This window comes from Rhamphochromis longiceps, linkage group LG5 (genome assembly GCF_057381845.1).
Source record: "Rhamphochromis longiceps isolate RC_006_pf linkage group LG5, R_longiceps_female_GT1.1, whole genome shotgun sequence".
NCBI lineage: Eukaryota > Metazoa > Chordata > Actinopteri > Cichliformes > Cichlidae > Rhamphochromis > Rhamphochromis longiceps.
In genome coordinates, this window is record NC_140561.1 from 7624285 (window position 1) to 7651686 (window position 27402).

Sequence of the window (27402 nt, forward strand, 5' to 3'; positions counted from 1 at the left end):
CGAAGCCCACTTGAAATGAAATTGGCCCACAAATAAAATGAGTTGTCTACCTTTTTTTTGTTTTGTTTTACTCATTACAGGTTTTAAAATAAATATTGTAGTAGTATCATAATAATGATGCAGTACTCTGTCTATTTTTAAATAATGTGGGGTTTTGTGTCACCTTTACACATTTTACAGCCATATCAGTTCTAACCGTTCCTGCTTTAGGTCACATTGGTGACATTTCAAAACTTTCACTTATGCAAGCTGTCCTTTCCATGGTGGTGGATCAGTGACTAAATTTGCCCCAGATTGGTCAGACTCATACAGACCGTACTCATACCCCTGCCAGCCCATTCATTGAGAAATCAAGCTCTACTGTTAAACTAAAACTGCAGTCTCCGCGCGGTGGTAGTAAATTAGTGGCTTGTGGAAGAGACTGGCACGGCATGGGCACACACTGGGTAGAGGTTGTGGGGGGCTTGTGCGCAATGGAAACCAGAGGGGTGGAAGGTCGGTAATGGAGGGGAGGGAGGTAAAGGTGGGGCGGGGGTCTATATCGACTATCCAGATTGTGGAGGGAGGGCCCGCCTAGTGGCTTCCTGGCCCCCTGCACCGTGCGGGTGTATTATAGATGCGCATCCAGGCAGCCGGGCGGCACTGCATGTTTACAATGTAACAGGCAGACTGGAGCCGCACAGAGGGCAGGGCTTAACCATTAACTAACATTAACCATTAAATCAGCTGTGCAGAGCCGGTACCGCACATAAGGCGTGCGTACCGGCTTCCACGCCTCACAAGCCTGAGCGCGTTAACAAGAGGTGGAGGATAAATTCAGCCGGGCACACGGAGTCCCTGTACTCATACAGATCATCTCTCCGGTCTGTCCTCACACCGAGGACCACTGGCACTCAGAGGTAAGCACCCGTGAGCTTTTTTATGTATGTATTTATTTTTACATTACTTATTTTAATGTGCACATTTCTACCGGGATGTGTCATTCGAGACTCAAACTGCAAAGCCGCAACTTGTACCTCAGCTATGGTGATGGTGAAGAATGATTACTTTTTTTCTCTTTTTTAGGGGGGTGGGGGGGGACACAATTTTTCACGAGTTTAACACTCGTGGTTACAGTGGCAGTGACATGGGCTCCAGCCCGGCGATGGAACAGAGAGCCCTCTGCCCTCGTTTAAATGAGAAGCAGAACAGAATAGCAGGGCTCGTCTATTCAGCCCTGACCAGGGGAGCACTAATTTACGCCTTTGCCATGTTGGGTTCGGGTGGTGTTGGTCCTGACTACTAAGCAGAGGATTGTTTGAGCCGGGAAAGTCCGTGCGGATGTCGCAACTTGCAGTCAGAGGAAAGCTGCTTCAAGTCAGCAGCAGCAACACTGGAAGGTAAAAGAAAGGCCTTCAGAGTAAAAGCTGCTTTATTATGTGAAGTAAAAACGGGTGGACCGTGACCTGATCTCACCAAGGATCGCGTCATAGATTGGTGATGGTATTTTTTCAACAGGCTTCATCACCACACTGAGTTGAATAATACAGCAGTTTATGTCAGTAGCTGACATTACTGTTTTAATTAAAGCAGCACTGAATGCTTTGCTTTACCTGCTGCTTACTTCTGTTGATACAAGTAGTTCATGTCGGTGTGAATGACTAACCATGTGTGTCCACGCTCGGTACTTGACTGCAGTGAGGTTGTTTCTGATGTGTGAAGGGGACCTCTGTTGTGTTACTGTTTGCTACACTCCTGTCTGCTGCAGTGAGTTTAAGAGTTGGGGGGTTTAAGCTGACGGCACTCTGGGCTCACGGGTAAAGTGAGGGGTGTTTTTTACTTTGAAAATTGTGACAGTGGTCGTTGTTGCGCTGCTGTGGTTGGAAGCTGTGCTTGCAGAGGATGTGCGCAGCGCCTCTGTTAATGGTGGAATATTTTTAGCCACCGGGAGGAAATTTGGCGCTGGATGAAACTGTTTTTAAACTCACTGTTGGGATCTGCTCAGCACTGCTGTAATGGAGGGGAGAGCAAACAATTGTTTGGGGCTATACTAATCTATTAGTAGGGCTGACGGGGCATTTGTGGTACCCACGGTGAAGTTAGTGCCTAACAGTGATTTTCTGTCCTCTTTATTTATTTTAACATCTGAATATGACGAGCTGCAACATCCAAGCCTAAACACCACCGCACAGTGTCTCTGTCCTCTCACCAGTTAGATCTGAATGTTGGTTTGTAACTTTTTGGAATTTTTGATTTATGAATATTTTGATCAGGGCAGTAAAAGCTGCCCTGCTACTTAGAGATTTTTGGAAATAGATGTGGGGTACTGCTGGAAAATGATTTTATTTAAGACTGAATAATTAATGATATTCATTCTTTCCCCAGGTGACGGTCCACTCTGGTTGGAGAGATACTTTTCCACTGTTGGTAATTCAATCCTCATACTGAGACCTTTAAATATCACATTTGAAAACTGTCCAGCGGCCACGTGGTGTAAAGTGAGACGTTTGGAGCCCTGTGCAGCGACCAGTCTCACATGGACAGCAGACTGACAGCATGACCGGTGCCACTGCAGGTCTCTGATTTACATATTTTTCCAGCTTGTACTGAACTGCAAAGGACTGTTTGCAGCTGACTGCAGGGGATTTCTGTGGTGAGTCCCCTCCCTGTTGTTTTCTATCCTTTTCTATGTTGAACCAGTATGTCTTCTGTTTTTTGCCGGCCTAACCTGAGCACCTTGCAGTGAATGGAGAACATACTGGTTCTGCTCCCGAAGCACCGACAGGAACACAGGCTTTGCAGACGCACGGCTGCATGTGCCTCGCTGCAGGTTTTTTCTGGCAGAGTGTTTTTCTCCCAGTCTTTATGACCGACCTCCACACCTTGTCGGCCTCTTTAATGGGATAAATCAGTTGGACTGATCAGGTTCAAAACCAGATCCGGTGGTCAGTTCTGACTTTCCCATAAAACCGTTAGGCTGAGGCACGCTGACCTTTTCTTATCAAGCCCACTGTCTTCAAAGGCTTCCGCATGGTACTTTGGTCGAAAGAACAAGAAAAGCTCCCCGACATCGACATGTCTTCTGGGGCCATTGAGATGAAGAAGGAGGGAGGCCCCCTCACTTCGGCCTTCCTCAACTCCAACTGCACCGTCCACCCGGTGATCCTGACAAAGGGCCCCGAAGAAGTGAGCCCGGTGACCGGGGATGAGTTTGAGCTCACCGAGGTCACATCTTTCCCCGAGCGAGTGAATGAGACTGGGGAGAACGACGAGAGGTCGGAGATTGTGGTGGCCATGGACTGTCGGGCCAATGCCAAAGGTCAGCGAGAGGAGGATGCGCTCCTGGAGAATGCAAGCCAGAGCAACGAGAGTGATGACACCAGCACCGATCAGAGCCCCGAACCAACAGCACCCCTCAAGGAGACCTCCTTTTCCATCGGACTGCAGGTGGTCTTCCCCTTCTTGCTGGCCGGGTTCGGGACGGTGGCAGCAGGGATGGTGCTAGACATCGTCCAGGTGAGTGAGATTTCTTACACAATGTAATTGGCAACTCAGAATAAAGAACTCAGGCTGGTTAATCCTGTGTTGTCTACTCTTTAAAAAGTTTTTGTTTTGTTTTTTGCATTGACAGGGGTTCGGCTGTTGGAACTTGCAAAAAGTCTGGTGTCAATGCACAACCCCAACTTTTCCTCGCAGGCATTTACATTTCATTTCACAGCTGTTTTTCTAAGCAGATCCACTGCACCAAGCAGGCCATGTGTAGTCACACTTACGGGATAGGCTCGTGAAACATTTGAATGATCTAGTGCACCGAGGCCGGTTTGCCTTGGCGTGTGTCAGTCATCGTGCTGGTGGCCTATCTGGTTGCCTGTCTTTGGGGATGTGTGTATGGGGCAGTTATCAGACACCATGGGGGTATTTACATAACATTTTCTCCTCAGCGGCTGGGCTGACTGTCCCTGTGGCTGGCGCATACTGGTACACACTGGTGTGTCTTCTAACGAGTCATCACACACACACACACACCTCTTTTCAAAATCTCACATAAAGTACAAGAAACAATAGACGGTATTTGCATAGCAGTGCATAGCCAGGGAGCTATATGATCCACTTGGCCTTTAAAGGAGAATAGGACTTGATTTCCTGATGAGTCACTGCCTTTGCTCTGAGAGGATCCAAGTGTGCTCTGTAGAAATGTTATATATTTATTTGAAGTCCGCTTGGAATGCAGATAAAGCCGGCCATGTCAGTCCGCCAGGTCTGGGCAAACTGTGTGCACATACGCTGATGCCAACATGGTGGACCCCAAAAACTCAGAACAGACAGGAGGGGGGAGGCGGGGGAATAAGTTTACTTTCTTTGAGCACCTGAAATGGCAGCGTACTACAGCTGAGCTAGAGTCGGAGTAAAAACAAAATACAATTCAGCGCCAAGGCCTCTATTGCCATGTGGTTAGGTATCCTCGCTAAACCAGGAATGCAGAGGTTTGAGGTCAAAAAAGTTTTCATGCTGCCTCAACTTAGGCACCATGCTGCTGCGTTCTCTTTAATTTCCAAAACACTCAGTGCACCATTCTTTCAGAGGTGTGACTGGAAACAAGCTCACACAGAAGGTAGAGGGCCGTATCCCTCCCTGCTGGTCTAGCACTCTTGTACCTGAGAGTAAATAGCTGAAAGAAATGGCTGCAGTAAGATGCGAGGCTTCTTACTGCAGTTCCATTGAGGTCGGCTGAGCATCCAGCAGGTCGTCTGGCTGCCTAATTCCCCCCGTGACACCATGAAACGCTAACTCAGCTAATCCCCCCTGTCCTTGCAGGAAGGTAGTTGTCTAACTCGATCTTACTCTCTCTCTCTCTCCCGTTGGGACTGCAGTTGATCCTCGGCTATAAGTGAGCATAACTTTCTGAGGTCACGTGCTTAGGGTTAGGTCGAGCCCCAATACCTAATGTATATGAAGCTGATGAAAAGGTAGATGTAGTTTCTCGTGTTGGAAAACTCTATTTTTTTTTTTTTTGTCTCCTGATTGCCAAAACGTGAATAGAACAAGTTTTAACTTGATGCTAAAACACGAGGCAGGTCTGTTTTCTTGCTGCACTGATCTTTATTTGTCTCGCTAAATAAGGAGCTAATTTATGCAGACAAGTAAAGCACAGATCTTTATTTGATTATCAGATGAGATAAAGTGATCCAGGAGAACTTAACTAGCTCTCCTGAGTTCAGAAGTTTCTCTCTATGGATAAAATTCAAAGTCATTTGGGTCTTGCTGTTCTTGTGTTTCTTGGATTGTTCTCAAATTAGACAGAATTATTTGTTTGTTCTTTTGGTTCATTTGTTTACCCCTTATTTCTCCTGGAGGTTAGAATAAAAAGGTCAGGACTCAGTAATCTCCAGTTCCAAAGATGATATGTTGGTTATGAGACAAAGAAAGCACTATAGCCAGTAGCAAGCTTTTCTTCTGGGATGCCTGAACCTTTAGTTAATGTGTCTGCCTGGCCTGAGTTTAAAAGCTGTGGTTTGGACACTTGTGTACTCGACTTTCTGTGTCACTTTCTATATTGGCTCTTTGACCTCTTAAATCCTGGTCACTTTGACCATCTACCACACACGCACAGAGTTTTCTGGCCTTTTTCCCTCACAAGGTTGGCCCAGAAAGGATTGTCCAACTGGTATAGAGGAGTGAGACGTCTGCATAGTTGTGCTTAGTGACTTGGCAGGCAAATGACCTAAAACTGTCAGTCTCTCATTGGCAGGGCCGGGAACCCAGGACTGACCTGCTCAGTTGGACTGAAGGTTACGTGTGGTTTGGAAAGGTCACGCAGTGCTAGTTTTCTTGGGGATGTCGGAGTCCAAGGCCAAATGGGTGATTTTTGTTATTTTGAAACACACGCACACTTACTCACAGTCACATAAGATTTCATCATTTGTGCAATCAATCTACAAACAAAAAGCTGAAAAAAGACAAAAGCAAATATGCGTGTCCAGTGTTGTATGTTATGATAATCATCCGCGTGTGTTTGTCTGCCTCAGAGTTAGCCGTCTGGCCTGGTGTGCGGTGTCTGTAGACTGAAACACCAAAAAAGAGGAAAAAGAATAGAACACAGCTTCAGCCTCAAAGACACACGGTCTAAAAATACAGCAACCGGTAAACAGGAAATCATAGTCCACACAAAGGTTTAACTGTGGCCAAGCCTTCACTACCCACCAGATACCATTTTGGTCCAACCACATCCACGTGCTTGGTTTTCACTCAGGAGTCACTTTCAAACCAGAACGTGGGCTTAATTCCCTCAAACTGCATTGTCTCTTCAGCTTCTAGCTTCATACCCTGACTTTGGTTTCCATAGCTTAATCAGACACTACTTAAATTCACACCACAGTATGCTATTTTTCCATGTTTTCCAGAATTTGTCTGAACAAAATCACCAAAATCTTAAAAATCACAATTTAATAACCCCATGTAAGGATAAGTTTCTAAACTTCTGCCCTCCCTATTGCAGTGACTGACTGCTTGTTATGAGTAGTTGTTTTATTTTGGTGACTTCTGCTTGTAACGTTGATGACGTGACGGTCATTAACAATGTTATCACCTCGCAGCTCTTAAAACGTGACCATATCTCAGATAGCTGCTTGGTTAGGATGTGAGTGATAGGGATGGACAGGATTAGTGGGTTAGAGTGCCTTTGTGTTGCCCCATGCTCTGATTAATCTTTCACAGTGTGAAAGATCCTGAGGAACCTTTGATCCTAGGCTGCCCCCTCATCACAGAGTTCAGGCTTTCCACCCCAGCCCTTCTTATCTGGTCCCAAACAATTCAGTTCAGTTCAGTTTTATTGATATGGCACCATATCCCAACATTACCAGCCTCAAGTCACTTTGTATCATAAGGCAAAGCCTCCACAATAGTAGATAGAAAACCCCAGCAATCATACAAGCCTGTATGAGCAGCAAACTCCCTTCATAACAGGAAGAAACCTCCAGCAGAACCAGGCTCAGGCCTGCGAACGCATTATCTAGGTTGCCGACTTGAACTGTAGGGACAGTGTTTGATTTTCCTTATAAATTCATAGAAATCTAAAAAGAGGTAAATTACCATGTGATGATAGCTGATGGTTTTGAGATGGAGTTTTGACTTTCTTTAGCTCCCCACTTGGACTCTTTCCATTCATGCAGCCAAAACCTGCTCGGTAAAACTACATATAGACTACAGATTCCTCTGGTAGCTTGCCCTACATATTCTTCTTATCTAAATGCAGATATTAGTTTATACAGATAAACTAGACCCTGACTGTACCATCCATGCTGCAGCAACAGAAAAATGAAACAGACACCACCTGCTGTAGTGTCTGTGACGCTGCTGGAGTTGCGTTGACATTGCATGCCATCGGGGTTCGGCGTCCCGCTCAACACAGCAAGTGCAATTATCACAAATAAAATAAAAGGTCACGTTTCTCAACTGGGCATCCTGACCCTTGCGGGGCTTGCATACCAGAGCTCCTATAGGTCTGTACACAGAGGTACTGCAGTTCTCCAGTCGAGTTCTTAGAAGCGAGGAGGGAGAGTTTGTTTGGCTCCGAGCCAGCGTTCCATGGAGACAACAACATATATCACCACAGGGGAGGCAAAGAGGAAGATAGGCCAGTGAGACAGAAGGAAAGCTTGAAAACATACAGCTATGAAAGAAGAGAGAAGTGCTCACAAGGCTGTCGGGTTGGCAGAGGGCAGTGAGCCAAGCTGAGAGGCTGGTTGTTGGAAACGAGCTCTGCTTGGCTTAACGACAGCTAAAGGGATAGGCAGAAAGAGTTCAACCACCACCTCTAAAGACAACACGAGTGTAGCCGACACTCCTTATCAGTGCTGTACATCTGGTGGGAGCAACCTAGCAAGCACACACATTAGACCTCTGTGTGAGAAATGCAGGCCAGCAGTGTTGTCTTGTAGCTTCAGCATCTGTTTTCCCCTCTTTCTTTTCTGCTCGGTGCCAGCCTCAGTGAATATTGATTCCGCTCGGGTTAGACTGGACTGTAAGTGCTGGGGGCCAGTGGGACCGGCACCTATGATAAGCACTTTGACTGGAGATAAATCGATGGCCTTAGCTTCAGCAATAGCTTTGTTTCTGGCCACAGTAGACCGCAAATCTGCTATCGCTGCATGAAGTCTAATGGAGGGAGAAGTTCACAGAGGGAGTTACAGGGAACCCACCTCTCGAGGACTGGCCAGCAGCCAGGGACCAGGTTATCGAAGGTCAGGCCTAATAATACTAGCTGTAAATGTAATTTCAGACCATCTACTGGATACACAGCTGAGCAGTCTTGTTCCCTTACTTGTTCCCTTATTTGTGGCTCTGTCCAGCTAGGCCACTACCTTCAAAGCTGATTTAGATAGATGAGCTGCTGGCTGACTTTCTCGGAGTAGTGTGTACAGCAAAATGTAGCTTTTTTTTTATGCTGCGGTAAGAGCTGAGCAAGCAAGCGCACCCCTGGCAATGAATGATCAGATGCTGAAGCACTAAAGTAGGCAAGAGTAATATCAAACTATTTTTTCTATGGTACATGATGCATTGGGCTTTGGCTTTACTCTATTAATTCAGTCGGATGTTTTGTACACTCATGCTGTGTTATGTGTCACAGAGGGTCCCCATGAGGAGGGCAGAGCACTGAGAAATATTTTGCTTTTCCTTATTTTCTATCGTATGCATACTATATAATAGATTACAGTGGTGGATGCTCATATTAAACATGGGCAAAGTTTCAGATAATCAGAGTACCATATGTACAAGTAATCCTATAAGCCATAACAGAGTTCAGGTTTAGCATTTGCTTGATGATATCAATGAGATTGGGTATCTTTAACCAATGAGAAGAGAGTTGGCTTAGGTGTGAGGGAGCTAAAACGACTTGTTTCAGACATTGAACTGGAAATTAACATAATGCTTTGTCTTTAAGAGTTGCTAATCATCTAGTTCACTTGGCTTCTAAATATTCAGTCCCATCTATCTTACTGATGCTGTTTAGCTGTGCCGTGTTTCCATTTGTGTGGCACTGGATGGGGAAACGGCCGTGTGGAGAACAAGATCTGGTTCCGCCCATCAAAAACTATTCAGTTCAATTCGGTTTTATTTATATAGCGCCAAATCACAACAACAGTCGCCTCAAGGTGCTTTATATTGCACAGTAGATCGTACAATAATAGATGCAGAGAAAAACCCAACAATTATATGACCCCCTATGAGTAAGCACTTTGGTGACAGTGGGAAGGAAAAACTCCCTTTTAACAGGAAGAAACCTCCGGCAGAACCAGGCTGAGGGAGGGGCGGGGCCATCTGCTGCAACCGGTTGGGGTGAAAGAATACCGAGATTGCAGTCTGCTTTTATTCTGGAATATCTTGTACAGTACAGATTTCGATATAAATATAAATGTGTATAGTATTATGATTACACAGAGACATGAGACAGTCCCTGTGTTTACACTACAGGAGATGGTGGGTAAAGATGATAGAGAAGGAAAACAGAATGCAAGCTAAAGTAGGAGAGTGATCAATCATTTCAGCTTTAGGTTTTACTGCCCTTGTTCTTGTTAAGAGGGAGCTGGCATGATACATAGTGTGAAAGGTCTATAGAGGCAGATTTTCTGCTCTTTAATGCAGGAGTGGTTTCACCTCTAAATCAATATTAAAGGTTGCACAGACCCAGAGACAGTCTGCTCCGAACTGCAGCTAACCTCTATCTATGCGGGTGACAGCATTCTGTGTGGCTGTGAACCAGTTTCAGTATGGCAGAGTGTGCGCTCTGTTAATGTTGTGGTGCTGATAATAATGTTTTGCTATGTCATTGCAGCACTGGACGGTGTTCACCGATGTGTCTGAGGTGTTCATCCTAGTTCCTGCACTGCTGGGGCTTAAAGGCAACTTGGAGATGACGCTGGCCTCCAGACTTTCTACAGCGGTAAGAAACTTGTCAGACTACTAGCCTGTTACAGGTTACACAGGCTAGGACAGCCTTTTATCTTATATTGAAAGGCTGTCCTAGCAGTGATGAGTAACTGAGGTATAAATTTTGGATTTGTTTACTTTAAGTTGCATTGAATTTTTTTTAATAGTTTTTCAATCTATTGCCAGACCTATGGTCACTGTCAGACCCCTCAAAGCTGATTGTGCGTAGGTTCAGAGGTTATATTGCCTATGTGACATAGGTTTCAGACAAACTGATTCCTCACATTCCTCACTAAATATTTCCACTGACCCCATCTAGCTTGTTCACCTGGGTTAGCAGGTTGTTTAAAGGTGAATGGAAGTTTTTTTTTTACCTCTGCCTGAAGACGTGAACTCCAAATATCAAGTAATTTGAACTAAAAGTGTTTTCCTTTGATCTAGTAGCTAAAATTGATTGAATTCTCAGAATATGCTGGTATAGCTCAACCCAGTGTCACATCACTGTTGGAGCTGGGAGATAATTTAAGAGCTTTCTTGCATAATGCGACATGAACTTTCTGTCATATTGGACTTCATAAAACCACCAGTTGTGAGGGAAAAATGAGTATTTCCAATTGTCTGAGGAGTTATTGCTGGAGGTTGCTGCCTTTCGCTAGGTGAAATTAAGCTGAAGGCAAATGGTCTTCATTTCCTGTTTGTGTCGCAATTTTCACAGAGTCAGTACTAGAGATGGCACGATACCACTTTTTTATGACCGATACCGATATCATAAATTTGGATATCTGCCGATACCGATATGAATCCGATATAGTATTTTTTTTTAAATCAATAAAACAGTTTTTTTTAATATCTTGCTGCTTTTTGTATAAGTTCATACTCAAGTTAAAAAAAAAAAACACTAAAGCCATTCTGTTATACCTGTATGTAAAAAATACACTGCACCCAAAATATTTCATAGTTCAGCAATACTGATCAATCTAATAAACTTAAACCTACTCCATCCTCCCTATTCTGGTATTTTAAAGAGTACTTAGCAGAAATATTAAGCAACCTAACTAATAGGGTTCTAAAACTCCCAGCAAAACAATAAATAAATAAAACAAAATAGGGAACCACCCACCCTCCACCTCATGATGCTTAATTGACATAATCAACTATAATTTGATGCAGTGTGAAAAACAAATACACAGAAATCAGTTATTTTTCAAGAATAATTAAATAGATTCAACATCTTTCTTCAACAGAATTGCAGACTGCACAGATCGTATCTTCCCAAAGGAAAAAGTACTATAGCTTACTAGGGTATATTGGACTTAATAGTTACTATATATACTATAGCTTACTAGGGTATATTGGACTTAATAGTTACTATATAGTTACTATATAGGGCAGCACGGTGGTTAGCACTGTTGCCTCACAGCAAGAAGGTCCTGAGTTCAATTCCACCATCAGGCCGGGGTCTTTCTGTGTGGAGTTTGCATGTTCTCCCCGTGTTTGCGTGGGTTCTCTCCGGGCCCTATCGGCCCCCCTGGCTAAACTTGCTTGATCCGCCCCTGCACAGTTACCAGCCGTCAGCTACGTAGAAAAGGATCCTGGTGTAGAATGTAAATAAATTCTAACAACAGCTTATCAAGCTTAAACGTGCTGCTGTTGTTCAGCCGCTGGTTTCCTCTTTCTGGCGCGAAGTGAGCGATAAACAAACAAGAGAGACGGACTCACGACAGAAAAGCCGATCAGCTGATCATTGATCAGTTTCGATTGAAGTAGCAGCAGGAGAGGGAGGGAGAGAGAAGAGGCAGTTGCTCCATATATCGGTTGTTAAGCTTAACGCTGGAATGCTTTACAAACATTCAGAGATGAATTTACACACTTGCTTTACTTCTCTCTGGGATAACTTCCTCGGAGATGAAATGCCGGATTGCTAGCGAGGCTACAAATACACACAGCCGCTCTATCACGTGACCCGTACTGCTGGATGTGCTACGGTTATGAGCCGAGTTACGCCATGTCGCAAGTTTTGTGAGGTGCTTTTTTGATATTTAATGGATCGGATTACATTTTTTTTTTTATTTTTCTCCGATATCCGATCCAGTAATTTACGTCAGTATCGGACCGATACCGATACGTAATATCGGATCGGTCCATCTCTAGTCAGTACCACGGAAATCGATAGCAACTGTAAGAAGTTTTCACCAACCGGTCAGGAATACACACTGATTGTTCTGCAACCACTTTCCAACTGGTTGCAGAACACTTATTTGCTCCTTGTAACCAGCAGTTGCTGGAGGGTGATGGGCTGCTCTCTAGGCCTGTGTGACTGCTACTTTATTTGCTCGACAGTTAACGTCACATTGTTAGGAGTCACATAACATGAAACCTTAATAACATATTGTCATATAACATTTGGTTAACTATTAGCTGCTTATAGTGTTTCACAGATACCAAAGTTCTTAGTAGCTCTAATTTCAGCTAGTTACCCATCTAGCCATTCATAGCCAAATGTATACAGTCACATGCTTTTGTTTGTGAAGGTGCAGTGATTCTATGACTGCAGTTTGATACTAGAGGCAATTCTTACGGCTTTGCTATCTGTGAGCTAACAATACCATTTCACATTGTACATAGCTAGCAGGGTCGATGACCTGACAGCACAGGTAACCAGGGGTTAGCAACAAAACTTACATTTTTTTAATTAGTCCAGTAGTGCTCTTAATTGCACCAATCCTCACATTCTTTCCACTAGCCTGTGTGAAACCAGTGACTCCTCATCCGTGCTGCAAAAAAAAGTCATATGTTTGCAAATTTGTTCTGGAAAATTGCTCCAGTGTACCAACTCATTCTGCTCCAAGCTAAAGGTAAATCTTTAAATCTTGTTTATGTCATCACCTCCTAAATACACCAGTTGGTTTAACCTGTGAATTGGTGGCTACAGCAAAGGTTTCAGATGCAGAATTGAATGTTGAATATGATTTTCAGGTGCACTACTTAAAACTGCACTTTGCAGAGGTTTTATATATTTATAATTTCCATATTTTCTCAGTAAGAGCCCAACGATAGAGGAAAACAAACGGGAAAAGTTGAATATTTGAGGAAACACCGTTGATGCTGATTTAAGGTTCAAACTTCAACAGATTTTTGTAATGATTTGCTTTACTTTCTATTTTATTTCTGTTTTAATTCAGAGCCCAGTGTATAATGGTTAATAACTGTCAGATTGGGAAGTGGAAGTAGTAATGATTTGTCAGAGCTTCAGCACTGATTGAACCAACGTTGTGTAGTTCGATTGGCTGTATTCAAAGGAATGAAAACACAAAATGCATTAGTCATAATAACGTTACATGCATCTACGTGGAAATATGGAAATAAATAAAACAGACTTTTGCATCAATTCTTTCTTTAGTCTGCAAAGTTTTCACTTTTCTCACAACCATCTTCACAAAGTAGGCCCGACCCTGGTGCTTGTCCTGAGACATTACTGTTAGCTCTCTGCTGGCTGGCCTCAGCAGGACCACGTTTCTTTCCACGCCGCCGCTAATTATGAGCAGATTAAGACCACTGTAAGTTTCCTAATGCGCTTATAACTGAAAAAAATCATGTAATCCCCAGTACTGGCTGGCTGTCGGAGTTTTCAGTTCACATGACTGTGGTTCCTTTTTGATTTTTTTCCCCTTGGACTTTTTTAACCTATTTACTGAGGCGTTTAAGGAATGAGGAAATAAGCAGCTGTTTTCTCAGTTCTGTTGAATATAATTGGGCCTAATTGATTATGTATGATTGTTGATGGATTGCCAGCACCACCTGCATTGCAAAGAAAGTTGGGAAAAATAGCAAAGTGTTATCAGAGATTACAATGGCAACAACAGTCGCTGTTTCCCTGTATACTCAACTCATGTATGTTCAGGATTCAGAGCTGGAAACTGCAGACTTGCTCTGTATTTATTAAATAAGAGTGAATGCCAGCAGCTGAAAAACATGGTGCTGCTTTTGAATTTTAGGATATCCATGTTATGTCATCTATGAATCACTTTAACAACATCTCTCTGATGATCCCAACGCCATTAATCCAGCCTCCTACACACACACACACACACACACACACACACACACACACACACACACACAGAGCTAAGGATTTGGCATCATTATCACACATCATCACATAACGCCAGGCTATGTTTCTGAGAATTTCTGTGTGTCGTCTGTGTACTCTGTCAGTTTACATGTTGTTCTAAAGGGAAATGTGGTTAGGAAATTCAAAAGCCTTTTTATTGCATCAAGATATATTCTTTGAAACTGAGGCTCTTATATTACGCTCCAAGGTTTTAAAGAAAGTCATATGTGGAGTTGCACAGCTGTTTGGCTCAGTATTATCCGTTTCCCTTAAACCTTCTTATCAGCATTCGTGGCAATCTTCCCACTCTGAGTGACAGCACGGCTGTCGTAGCAGCAGGCGTGCACGCACATACTTACTGATGGGCGTGGCGTGACTCTAATGCTTTGTATCTGGCAGATGCACGAGTTATATTGACGTACATTGCTGCACACTTGATTGTCATGTAAGACTAGTTGTTTTAGTGCCAGATTAACTGGATGCTGCTAGACTACGTGAAATGTAAGAGGATGAGTAATGCTTCACACGTACGCACTGAGGCATAGAGACCATCCTGCTGTTTCTCAATGCTGTTTTGTTTTGTTTTTTCATTTAAATACTTTGGTATGTGGGTTTGCCTTTGATAGGCAGAGCGGGTGAATTCCAGTCTGTGTTTTGTTAGGTCAAATAATCTAGCAGCCACAAACACGAGAGTTGTTCCGGTGTTTGGAACTTTTAGTTGCCTGATCTCAACCAAAAGTTGTGAGGTGTTTTGTGGATCATTAGCCAAAGACAGACACCAATCGCGCAAATGCTTTTGATAAAACAGTGCTTTGTTGTCTGCAACACCAGAATAACACCACCAGCCACTGGACAATGCTATTTTCTGTTAAAAAACATTTTGAGTAGCTCTTCGAAAATGTTCTTTTTTTAGATTTATTACAGCTAGCGTCTATTTAAATCTCCGAGCTCTGATTTGTTCTCACAAGTTCGCACTCGGGACACAAAGAAAGTAGAACAGATTGCACTTATAAAGGAAATACCTGACAACTCTAACAACTAGAGGTGGGAATCACCATACATCCCACGATACGATATTATTGCAATTTTTTAAAATATTTTGCTATATTCAAATTCTGTACATAAAGGTAAACTTTATCAATATTCATTTTATCTAATATCAAAGTCTCACACTCAGTCTTTCTCTCATTTCAGTTTTATTGTTGACAAACTGAACGGTTTGTATTACAGTCTAGTCCAACTTAACTGAATGCAACCATCTGGTACAATTATAGTTATTCTGAACTATGCAATTTATGAAAACTATGCAGCCCCTTCAGCAACTGAAGAATTTGAAAGTAAAATAAAACAAAATATAATTTCACATTAAATAAAAAAGTTTTAAACTTAATTAAAATAAAACATGTCTTAAATTAAAATAAGTAAACTGTCATGTTTATTGCTGCCAAAAAAAAAGTTAAACACATTTGGACAGTGAAGGAATGTCAGGATTCTTGCTCAGAAAAAGGATCAACATGCTCTGAAGTCAGAGTTCCAGTCCACAAAAACTTTTGTAACAAAATATCGATTTCTGCTGTCCCTGTATCGATACATTATTAGCAAACAAAATATCACGATACTACACAGTATCGATTTTTTTCCCCCACCCCTACTAACAACCCTAAAAGTTAATCAGTCAGTTAGAAGAGCATACACAGGCGCTTTGTGAAGCTATGTTGTCTGAATCAAACCACCACAATACCAACCACACACACGCCTACTGGTGAAAGCATCTCTATGGGTTCGGCTGTGGATCTTCACCAATCATTTAACTATATTCATGTAGAAACGTTAGTACAAGTTCAGGGAAAATCACTTTAACGAGTGATTAACAAACACTCTAGCAGAGGATAAACGTTAGAGACAAAATTAAAGGTGAAAGCCGTATCTCACGTGGCATTACACTAAATTCACAGATTAGGTAACACAAAATATTTAAAGCTCTGGAAGCTGTCTTGAGTCATGCAGTGGGATCATGCAGTTCATACACTTTTCAATGAAGAACCAAGGATGAAGTGATATCCTCACGGGCGATTTTCATGTATCCAGCTGTCTCCCTTCCTTCTGCATATGCAAACGAGCGAGGACAAAGAGGAAGAGGAGATTGTCTGTTTGTGTCCTCTCACTGTGGATGGGCATTAGGATCATTGATCTGGGTTCACAGTAGCCCACTGTAGCCACTTGATACACAAGACCATCAGTGTGTGCGTGTGTGTGTGTGTTTTTAAGGGTGTGTATGTGAAAGAGCAGAGATGAGATAAGTGGAGTCGGCCGCAGGGTGGGGGATCAGATCAGAGTGTCTTTGTCCAGAGAACTGACGCCCTATTGTTCTGATGGGACCAAGAGGCAACAGACTGTGAACACTCTGTATCCCCCCACGCACCCACAAACACACACAGCTACTTACACATGGTCATGATAACGTTTTCGTTCTTATGTGTTTTTCAGGCTAATATTGGGCACATGGACACAGCCAAGGACATGTGGAAGATGATCATGGGGAACTTGGCCCTCATCCAGGTACAGGAAACACAATGAAGACTGCTGTCACGGAGCATCTTCAACCATGTTTACATCCATTAAACAGACCAGTCTCATAACGAGACCACTGAAATGCATTATAGTACTAGTGGAATCATGTCGTAATACTCAAAGCAGCAGCAAAGTTTTAAAAAATCTCAAACTGAAATCAAAATATTTTGAAACAGAATATAAAAGATGGGTTTAAAATTAGGTCAGTGCACTGCCTTAACAGCTTAACATTCATCAGGTCCCTGCTGAACCACTTCGCGGTAGGACTAGGATTAGCTTGCATTTTAGCTACATGCTAAACAAGCACCAAAACTAGCTGTAACTTTTAAAATCAACCCTTTTGCATGCACCTAAACTAAGTTGTAGGATTACCACTGACTAATGCCATGCAGGAAAAAAAATCTATATAAGCATCTAGATGAGAACAGGTCACAGGTGACTGGTAGATGTTAACAGGTTAAGCTTGCAGTGTTTCTGATGGCCACCAGGGGGTAGATTTCTCTGCTTGAAGGTCAAAAAAAATTTTTTTTATTTTTTTATTATTATTATTTATTTATTTTTAAGAACTTTATTTACAAACAACAGTATAACATACAAGGCACCATCATTAATCTGAATATGTAATATCCTCGGTTGAGCATTATAGTAAGAAAAAAACAAACAAACAAAAACCAATAAACACAAAGCCAAAAGAGTTAGCACAAAAAGAAAGAACAGTCATTGAAGAATTTGAACCAAAGGCAAAAAATAACATGAACAAAAAAGGGCAGTCATGATTATAAAATAGGGAGGTTTCTTTTTTAACATAGATTAAACTCGTTAAATAAAACAACAAGTTTATGAGCTTTCTTGTTATTCACAAGTTTCAGCGATTTAGCCCAGAGTTTAAAGTCATTCAGCCATCTGTTTATACATGGTTTAGCTTTAAAGTATCTGCATTTGTGAATAAAAAATTTTCCCATTAACAAAAACGTCCTAATCAACAAGTCAAAATCTGCATTCTCAGCAAGTATTCCAAATTTTATTACTGTCACCGTCAAGTTTGAAAGTCAAATTATTTGGGAGTTCAGAGGAAAAAGGCTCCTAGGTACTTTGCTCTGCTACCTCAGTAAACCCTTTTCTGATGTGTTTATGGTCCCTATCACTGATTTAAAGCCTTACTGTGTAAAGCAAGATGATCGTTTTGTAAATTGTGGTCCCCATAATACAGTCTGTCCTTTAACCCTCTCAGGCTCAAATTAAGTTTTTGTTGCTAATGCACAAAAGAATACCTGCAGTGGTACGTCTGAGTAAAAAAAACCTCATAAAATATGTATGTGGGGTAATCAGGTTGTTAGCTTTTACTTGTTGCCAATCTGCATCGTCTGCCGTGAGAGGGTTAGCCCAAATGTACAGTGTTTCACATTTATGTCGCATTTCAGGAAGCCAGTTACCAGCCTGTCTGGAAAAGCTTGTTGCACGAGTTATTGCACACAGTAAACACACTGAGCAGTCACTACAGAGCACAGTAACATTTGTAAAAGAGATAGGGGCTGACCTCACGTTCAAAAGGATCGAGACAGAACAGACATGTCAGTCGAGTATGGTCTATTTTGTGCTTGATTTACTTGCTCTCACTGCAGCCAAGCTGCATGTACTCGGCTCTTTATATTAGTTTGCAGTGTGTTTTATTTATTGTACACAAACAAAGGCATGAAAATCTCTTTATTGCTTAAAGTCTTTGTTTGGTCTCTCTTGACACAGACCCCGACCCTAGTAGTTTGCAGTGATGTGAGCTTATAGTTATATAATACCTGGTGAGTCCTTGTTCCTGGAACACTAAGCCAGTGTTGGCCGATGCTGTCACAACTTTCTATCTAGGGTTATCTTGCACTCACACTGGGTCACAGTGGTGCTCTCTGAAGGCGGTTACACTGGAAACTGCTTCATATGATTCTGAGAACTCACACTGAAACAGATAGCGAGTGTGCACCATAGCCGCCGTGACATTACTCATTGATTTGTGAACTCCACACTCAAGCCTCCACTTTACCTTTATGGCAGTCACTATCTTTTTTTTTTTTTTTGGAGCCAGAAGTGACCATATTTAGACAAGAGGGAGGCATGCTACGCTAACAATAATACTAGCATTGTGAAGATACCACCTTTAGCAGCAAAAACTTCAGGTAACTGTTTTCTGTGTAAATTTAACAGTCTGTCACGAACCATTCTTCCTTACAGTCTTTGTCACGTTTCTCTTAAGGTCCCACCACAGCATCCAGTCAGGTTGAGCTCTGACTGGGTTCTTTTCAGCCGTTCTCTTGAAGATATGTTGGCTTGCTTGGGATGATTTTCCTGTTGCAAGACCCGGTTTTTGACCAAGTTTTATCTGGTGGACGGACAGATAGATTTCCCAGATATAGCAATGTGTATTGTTGCTAAACATGTCCGCTTTTGTCTGCTCTGTCCAAAGCACATTGCGTTGTGTGGTTTGTTTGGATGCAGGTTTGCAACTCTAAGCCACGCTGCCATTTTCTTTTTAGAGAGAAGATGCTTTGTCCTGGCAACTTTCCCAGACAAGCCATACTTATTTAGTCTTTTTTCAATTGTACCGTCACGAGCTGTAACATTTAACATGCAAACTGAGGCCTTCTAGAGCTTCTTGCTGTTTCTTCGAGCCCTGCACGGTCTGACCTTGGGATGAATTTGCAGGAACGTCCACTCCTGGGAAGGTTATAACTTTGTGTTAACATACATGTGAATGCCCCAAACCAGCAAACAGCCAGAGATTCTGTTTATATGGAGGTACATTTCACATTTGCTGATGGTCAGTTAATCAAGTCCATTCTGTTGGCAGTATTTGGCTGCTAGTTATTCTCTTAATTCCTATGGAAGAGTGATCTTAGATTTTCACAGACTACATAGTCCTGTGTAGTCTGTGAAAACTTTCTTTTTTTGATAACTGTACTTATTGTTCTGTAAGAATAGTAATAATACACACCTTCCTTCCCACGCAGTCCTTGGTTGAATTAGAAAGATGGTAGATAATGGACCAGCCCTTCAACAGTATTTGATGATGGTGATGATGATAAGAATCCCTCCTTGACTTTGAGAAGCAGCCTGTAATGTTACTGTATGTATCAAGAAGATGAGGTCAAAAATTGTATATGGACTGACTGAAATATGCTTATATGGGCCATAATAATATCATTCATCAGGAGTTTACATGTTAGCTGTGAGTCATAGCAACAAGAACTATCTTATGGTAAATCTGTATATGTGTGTTTTCACCCAGGTCCAAGCCACAGTAGTGGGGTTCCTGGCCTCCATAGCTGCTGTGATCTTTGGCTGGATCCCAGAGGGACACTTCAAGCTGGGCCATGCAGTGCTGTTGTGTGCCTCTAGTGTGGCCACCGCCTTCATCGCTTCTCTGCTGCTAGGTATGGTCACCAGTTGGGAAGTGGGGGGTGTTCACAGTGCTACTCATCAGTCACGTCGGGATTTTATGTAACTCTCAGTGCTAATTTGCCATCATTAGCAAGTCTTTTTCACTCAAGTGCTGTTTAAGCTCTTGATAGTTACAACTAGAAGAAGAAGAAGCTACATTTAGCGGCCTCTTTGTTCACAAGTGGTCACCACAGCAGGTAGCTCCACGAGTTTGATTTGACAGATTTCTTTAGTACCTGATGCCCTTCGTGGCACCACCGTAAGGCACATGTGCCTCCTTCTTGAACCTCAGCTCTTTATTTGATAGGCAAACGTGTGAACCACTCTATAGGGTGGCTATACAGTAGCTCAGCTTGTCATCTACTGATCAGAAGGTTGGCGGTTCGATCTGTGGCTCCTCCAGTCTGCATGCCAAGTATCTTTGGGCAAGATGCTAACCCCAAATTGCTCTCCGATGTGTTCATCGGAGTATGAATGGTAGTTAGGAAGCACTAAGAAACTTAGAAGACAATGCTGGTGTGAATGTGGCATGTTGTATACAGCGCTTTGAGTACTCCGGGAGAGTAGAAAAGCACTATATGAGAATCAGTCCATATACCATAGTTATCTACACAAAAAGGAGTTGATAAATAAGTTAACCTCATTTTGCTATCAGTTAGATAAGATGTCTTTAGTGTTAGCCCCTTTAGAAGTAGTTTATGGTATTTTTTTATGTTATTTTCTTTAATATGATGTGCCAAAAGTTCACAAAAAATATTGCCTTTGGCTAAGGTGTATAATATGGTACATGCATTAGTAAAGTGCAATGAAAACATGCTTTGCAAATAAATTGTGTGTAAATAAGCATCCACAGAAGAAATAAGAATCTCTTATCTCTAATCAATGAAATGCCTTAAACTAAAATAAAACTAAAGTATTAGTTATCTGGATAATTCTAATAGATTGAACTGGTCAATGTTTTGCTGGCCTTTGTAGTATGTAGGATTAAATGTGTAATATTTGGATGTAGCTGCTATAATAGTCCCAACATGCTATCATGGCTCAGTGTGTTAGCATGCTATATGCAGATTAGTACTAAACACAAAGTGTGAAATGGAAAACATTTGAAAATTTTGGTGAGATCAACATTTAAGTGACAAACATGACAGTTCATCCTGAGGTATCTATACCCAGGTACATGGAAGTCGTATCCATATTTGTTATATCTGAACAAAAACCTTTAATATGTCCAACCTCATAGGTCACCAGGGTTCATTCTGTGTGCACCACAAATCTCCATCTAGCAAATATAAGAGCATTTCAGTAAAACCCACAAACTTTAAAGTAGCACCAGCTGAAAAGTTGGGTGATAGGTTTCGGTAGGTTTCTTACTCTGGGGACAGCGGATGTCAGTTGTTGTTGAGAACTTTCAGTCTGAACCACAGTGGTGGACTGATCACACATTCCTGGAACCACGCTGACAACATCAGATTGCTTTATAGGTGCAGTCGTCATGTTTTTACTGGCTTTCATCAGCTCAACAACTACGTTTGAGTGAAGCTGTTTTCGAAACTGTTTTTCAGACAAAACCATTTTTTGTTGCTGTTTTGTTTTCGCTATAAACCAACATGAGCTGTCTGTGGTTGCTGTAGGAAAGAACCTTAAACATTTTAGATATGCGGAAACATTGTGCTGGCTCTTACTCCCACATGCTGTTTGTAACCAGGCTTTGTATTTGCCAAAGTCAGTTCCTTTAAGGGAAATAAAAGAATCCCAATTGAGCAATCAAGCATCAAAATAACTCTTTTTGTTTTTTTAAGTGAGTACTGTTGGACAGTTAATAGCATTGTTGCCTTCTGTGTTGTGATGCCTCTGATCTAAAATCTCACAGGTCTCATCATGATCGGCGTGATTGTTGCATCCAGAAAAGTCGGCATCAACCCTGACAATGTGGCCACGCCAATCGCTGCTAGCCTAGGAGATCTGATCACCCTGTCCCTGCTGGCAGGCATCTCAACAGGACTCTACAAAGAGCTAGGTAACGGAAATGACGAGCATACCCACAGATCTTTTTGCTTTTTCCATTTGAAAACAGGTGTGCGATCCATTATTTTACCTGGATGTGCTCAATTAGGTGGTTTGAATAGTGGATACTTGCCGTCTCAAATTCTCGCATGTCTTAAACTGAGCCTCTGATTCGCAACTGAAGGTAACTCCCAAATTCCGACAGAATCATTTCAACATTATTTTGATAGTTGGTAGATCCATCAAACAGCTTCCAGAGTCTTCTTTACCTTTGAAGTTATTAAAGAAAAGGGAGCGGCATGAGTAGAATGTATGAAATGTTGCTCTGCTTTTGGTAAATAAGGATGAAAGCCGCCCACACCTACTCTCGCTGTGTTCCGGGGCAAGAAACTCCACAGCTGTGTGGCTGTATTGTTAGCGCTGTGATAGCATCTTCACCGGCAGCACACCCAGCTCCATCGAGCTCCCTGCTGTTCCATCATTTGCACACCACAGACAGTGACAAACACTGACACGCAGAGTGTGGAGTAATCCTGTAGCTCTTTAGTCTGTCAGAGAATCTACAGACTTTATAGTCTTACTCACTGCTGCTTGTTGAGCTTATTTGGGATATTTTGGCTTAGACACTCACAAACACGGCTGGTGTCTGGGTGTTGTAACCAGCCCGTGTACTTAATGTGCTGTTTGTGGTGCTTTGTAATCTCCTGCATTTGTTAGTCAAGCTGCAGTACTGCCTTCTGCAGGAAAGGCCATGATTTAACGGCAATCCAAATGAAAACAGTCAAAATTTGCCAGTGTGTGATTTATGTTGCGTTTCAGTCACGTCCAAGGTGGTTTTTTTATAGAATTCTCAGAAAATGAAAAAATGAAAAATTTGTTATGTCAAAATATGACAAAGATGTTCCTGCTAAAGCATCAATATCTTTTTTTCCCCCCATTCAGAGTACAATGATTATGCCAACCCTCTAGTGTGTGCAGTTTTTGTGGCGATGTGCCCACTATGGGTGCTGATAGCCAGGAAGATCCCATCCACCAGAGAGGTCCTTTACTGCGGCTGGGAGCCAGTCATCATCGCCATGGCCATCAGCAGGTAGGATGTGCTTGCTTATGTGGATTTTTAACTCACAGTGCTGCCTTTGTTTTTCTCAGTTACTATTGCTGTATTCACTGATGATGTCACAGAGCCTACCAACAACCTAGGCTCCACACCATCCTAGACCCCGATCCTCAGAACAGGAGAAAACCCAATGAGGCATCTTTTTGCACACGCAGGAGTCTCCCCCTGCTGGCCATGAGGAAGCCTCTAGTTAGGGTGCTTAGGTTTTCTTTTCAGGCTCAGGGCTGAATCCATCAGAATATATTAAATTAATAAATAAAACTTTAAATATGTTTTTGAGTACATTTACAGTCAGTTTTATTTATACAGTGCTAAATCACAACGAGGGTCTCCTCAAGATTCCTCCAATGTGTTCCACGGGATAACGGATTATAATGTATACGAGATTACAGATGGGTCCTTAAGTGTTTTAAATGTCTGATTGTTGTTCTCTCTTCTCAGTTTACCCATGTTTTTGTATGGTAAATAGCAGTATGTTCACTTTTTGTTCACTTTTTTGCTTGTGTGTGTCTTTCAGTGTCGGTGGTCTGATCCTCGACAAAACTGTCACCAACCCAAACTTTGCTGGCATGGCTGTCTTCACTCCAGTCATCAATGGTGAGCAGTCAGAGAACAAAAGTGTACAAAAGAGGTGGAAATAACAACCCTCAATATGCCAACTAGTAAAACAACAAATGCAGAGAAATCTGTTGGAACCAATTAAATTGTGTATTTAGAGCTGTTGCTGTGCTCACCCATCTGTGTCATGTAACAGTGACACACTGACTAATGCCTGCCAGAGGAAGCATATGTGCACTGCGGTAATACTAACCGATGGAGCTGGCATGGCGCCGTGCTCTTGCACGGCTAAAGGCCAGCTCCACAATACTCGACTGGAGAAATGTTTTTGTTAGTACTGAGGTTGATTTGTCATGTTTTCATGTGCCAGGTGTGGGAGGTAACCTGGTAGCAGTTCAGGCAAGTCGAATCTCCACCTATCTACACATGAACGGTATACCCATGGGGGATCCCAACCCAGCCCCCAGGAAGTGTCCCACACCCTGCACTTCCTTCTTTGGTTCCAGTAAGTTATCAGGCAGCAGTGGAATAAATGTTCCACTGTCCCCGCCCACTCTTTATCTCATACAAACAGTTTTTTCCATACGGAGGGTGTATTACAAGTGAGACTACTGGCTATATTGAGCTTAAAGTGTTTTCTGTGTGATAAGAGCCACTCTTTTTTACATTATGCTGACAATGTAACCTGGGCGGGAGCATGCTATACGCAGAGTTTAGTTTAAAGTCAGGTGGAGGTGCTGCGATTTTACTGATTCTTTTATTTGCAGCGTATTTTAAAAGCAATACTGATTCTTTGTTGGGGAAGTGTAGAAGTTGTTAAGCCCTACCTTAGTAAAAATCACTGAATGAAGTGCAAACCGTGTGTTGCATTGTCACAGGAATGTGCATGTATTCATTTGGTTATAGAGAAAATATATAAAATGATTTTAGATTTTATTCTAATGTGCGGTTAAGTCTTATTTACACCGCTGGAATTGCAGCTACTAAAATAGAAAACACACACCAGGAATCAATCAATCAATAACGTTATTTCACTTTCATCTGCTCACACACTAAAGTAATCTTTAATCTTTAAATGGGTCCAGTTTAAAGTTTCACAGGTCTATCCGCTCAGAAATAACCAGCAGCACAGACAGTGCAGTCAGCCATAAAACAATTGTTAATCATCAGTTTAACATTTATCTGCAGCAATGACTTCATAGATTTTACTAGATCTTACTCATGTAGGTGGCACTCATGGGGATATTTGTGCAAAACAAGAGTAAAACCTGTAAAATGCATGTTTTCATATGGACACACACGGAGCTTGAAGCAGAAAACCCGGCTTAACAGAGACAGCTGATTACCACTGTTGTGATACCCGTCATCTACAACTTGGGCTCGAGGTTTTATCAAGCCAGCAAATACAAAGAAATCTTAACTGTGTTGGACTTCTTCATAGTTTATCCTTCAAGCCAGCTCGTGCAGGGCCCAGTTTGATGTTACTATTTGATATCAGGAAATCCATTAAATAATTATAATGAGGTGCATCATGACTGCAATTAAACAACAATGAGTTTAAAAATACTGCAGACATAAAATGACCACCAAAAAATTTTAAGTAACTTAAAGTCAAAATAATGACAACAAAGAGGCAAAACAGAGGAAAGGTCGAAAAAACCCACAAAGCAACAACAGACAAAGTGAGAAAGCACGAACAGCGAGACAAAATAACTACAAACATTTAACAAACAAAGAAAACGGCAAAGCCTCAACAAAGGGAAAACAACCACGAAGTCACAAATTGACAACAGAGACAGAAAACAACAACAGAGACAAAACAACCACAACAGTGTGTCAAAGAACCATTAAAAGACAAACCAACTATGAAAAACAAAACTATTTTAAAGAATTTCAAAGAAAACAAGTACAAAAATAACCTTAATGACACAGCCTTGTTGGCATGTCCTGTTCCTGCTTCACAGGAGAGTCTTTTCCAGTGTTGTCCAGCGTTTTCCATCATGCTATCGCCTCGTATGTAACTCATGTTCGTCTCTCTCCATTCCAGCTGTGAACTCCCGTTCAGCCCGTGTACTTTTCCTGCTGGTTGCCCCAGGGCACCTCGTCTTCCTCTACACCATCAACTCCCTGAGGGGGGGACACACCACCCTCACACCCATCTTCATTACCTTCTACCTGTTTGCTGCACTACTGCAGGTACAGATATGTTTGTACATCATTTTACAACATTGTAAGGGTGTCGTTGAGGAATTCCGAAATATTGATACTTGCGTCTTGGTTATGACATACAAATATTATGTAAAAATCATTGTTCACTAAATCTGGCTATGCTTTCTTCAGGTCATGATCCTCCTCTACCTGGCAGACTGGATGGTCCACTGGATGTGGGGTCGGGGCATGGACCCTGACAACTTTTCCATCCCGTACCTGACCGCCCTGGGTGACCTGCTGGGGACTGGCTTCCTAGCCCTGTGCTTCCACTTGCGCTGGTTCATCGGGGACAGAGACACTAACGTGGGCAACTGAATGCATGCACACACACACACACACACACACACACACACACACATAAAAACAACTTAAATCCTTACTGTATCCTTGCACGCTCGAGCAGTGACGAACATCACTCGCATTGTCTGAACACTGAAACTGGACATCTACAACGAAAGGGCTAAACTCCTGTCAGGCTCTGACTGACGGTGCATATAGTGCACGTAGCATTTCATCTTCAGGATATCAGGACACTGTTGCTCAGCAGCAGCCCACAAATCCACCTTAGAGAAAATGGAATGTCTTCACCTCAACCACGCAACAAAACCCCACCAGTGATGGATTCATTACTCCACCGTTATTTTACTTAATGAGTCCTGCCACTTTTGTTATCATACCATTGACAATGATTGTTATTGTTCAAAAAGATGCATTTGATAGCTGATATATGAATGGATATTTGTTCTATGTGCACGGCCAGTCCTCATTATTTTCAATGGGAACATTCGCCGTCTTGTTTTTAAAAACATTTAACACTTGAAACCTTGACAGAAAAAAGACAGCAAAAAGAAAAAACATCCAAACAAGCCTAGAATGCATAATCACCAAGTGCTACTTCACGTATATAGAATGATAATTATATGAGATCTAATGGAAAATCTGATTTACTAGAACCTATAGGACTGTCCTCCTAGTAGGGAGCTCTTTTAGGGGGTTTTACTATAGGAGACTGGACCACCAACTAGCTAAATCCCTTTTTAACATTGTTTCCATGGGTGGATGGCTTCATTTGAGTCAGGGTATGAAAATGAAGACGTGAGGCTTTGTTTTCCGTAGCTGCTCACGCCCATTTCTGGCATTTAAAATAAGGACTACCAGACCTGAGGGGAGTCCAGCACTTCAGACAGTCACTATAACAATGGACTCGTCTCTTAGTTTTAACATGATGTGTTGGAAATCACATAATTAGTTTATTTAGCCGTGCTGTCCTCACAGGTTACACTGCTTCCATTGTTGGCCAACTGTGCTCATAAAACATCCTTATTCACAGAAAAAACAAGCAAATACACTTAAGAAAAAATAAATATGTGTGTAATGGCTGTGTGACTGTCAGTCAGGAGTGTATCAAAACTCGACTCCCTCTGAGCTTGAGCTCCACTTGTGGTGCCAAGAAATCAGCAAAGGTCGAACTGTACCCTGAGCGGTTCCAGGTGAGAAC

General features: G+C 42.2%; 1 protein-coding gene across 3 annotated transcripts; it reads left to right on the forward strand.

The window, feature by feature from the left end:
- Positions 1-601: 601 nt before the first annotated feature.
- slc41a1 (solute carrier family 41 member 1) lies at positions 602-26270 on the forward strand. 3 transcript variants are annotated; one of them, XM_085405592.1, is made up of 11 exons: positions 602-899; positions 2365-3495; positions 9812-9919; positions 16505-16576; positions 19863-20007; positions 21885-22031; positions 22961-23108; positions 23653-23732; positions 24064-24198; positions 25741-25889; positions 26034-26270. In XM_085405592.1, exons 2-11 carry the CDS (start codon positions 3010-3012, stop codon positions 26217-26219), a joined length of 1656 nt encoding a protein of 551 aa, XP_085261718.1. In that variant the 5' UTR covers positions 602-899; positions 2365-3009; the 3' UTR covers positions 26220-26270. The 3 variants fall into 3 exon arrangements, with proteins under 3 accessions (XP_085261718.1, XP_085261719.1, XP_085261720.1); XM_085405593.1 differs by lacking the exon at positions 602-899 and adding an exon at positions 1110-1379; XM_085405594.1 differs by lacking the exon at positions 602-899 and adding an exon at positions 1904-2207.
- Positions 26271-27402: the final 1132 nt, after the last annotated feature.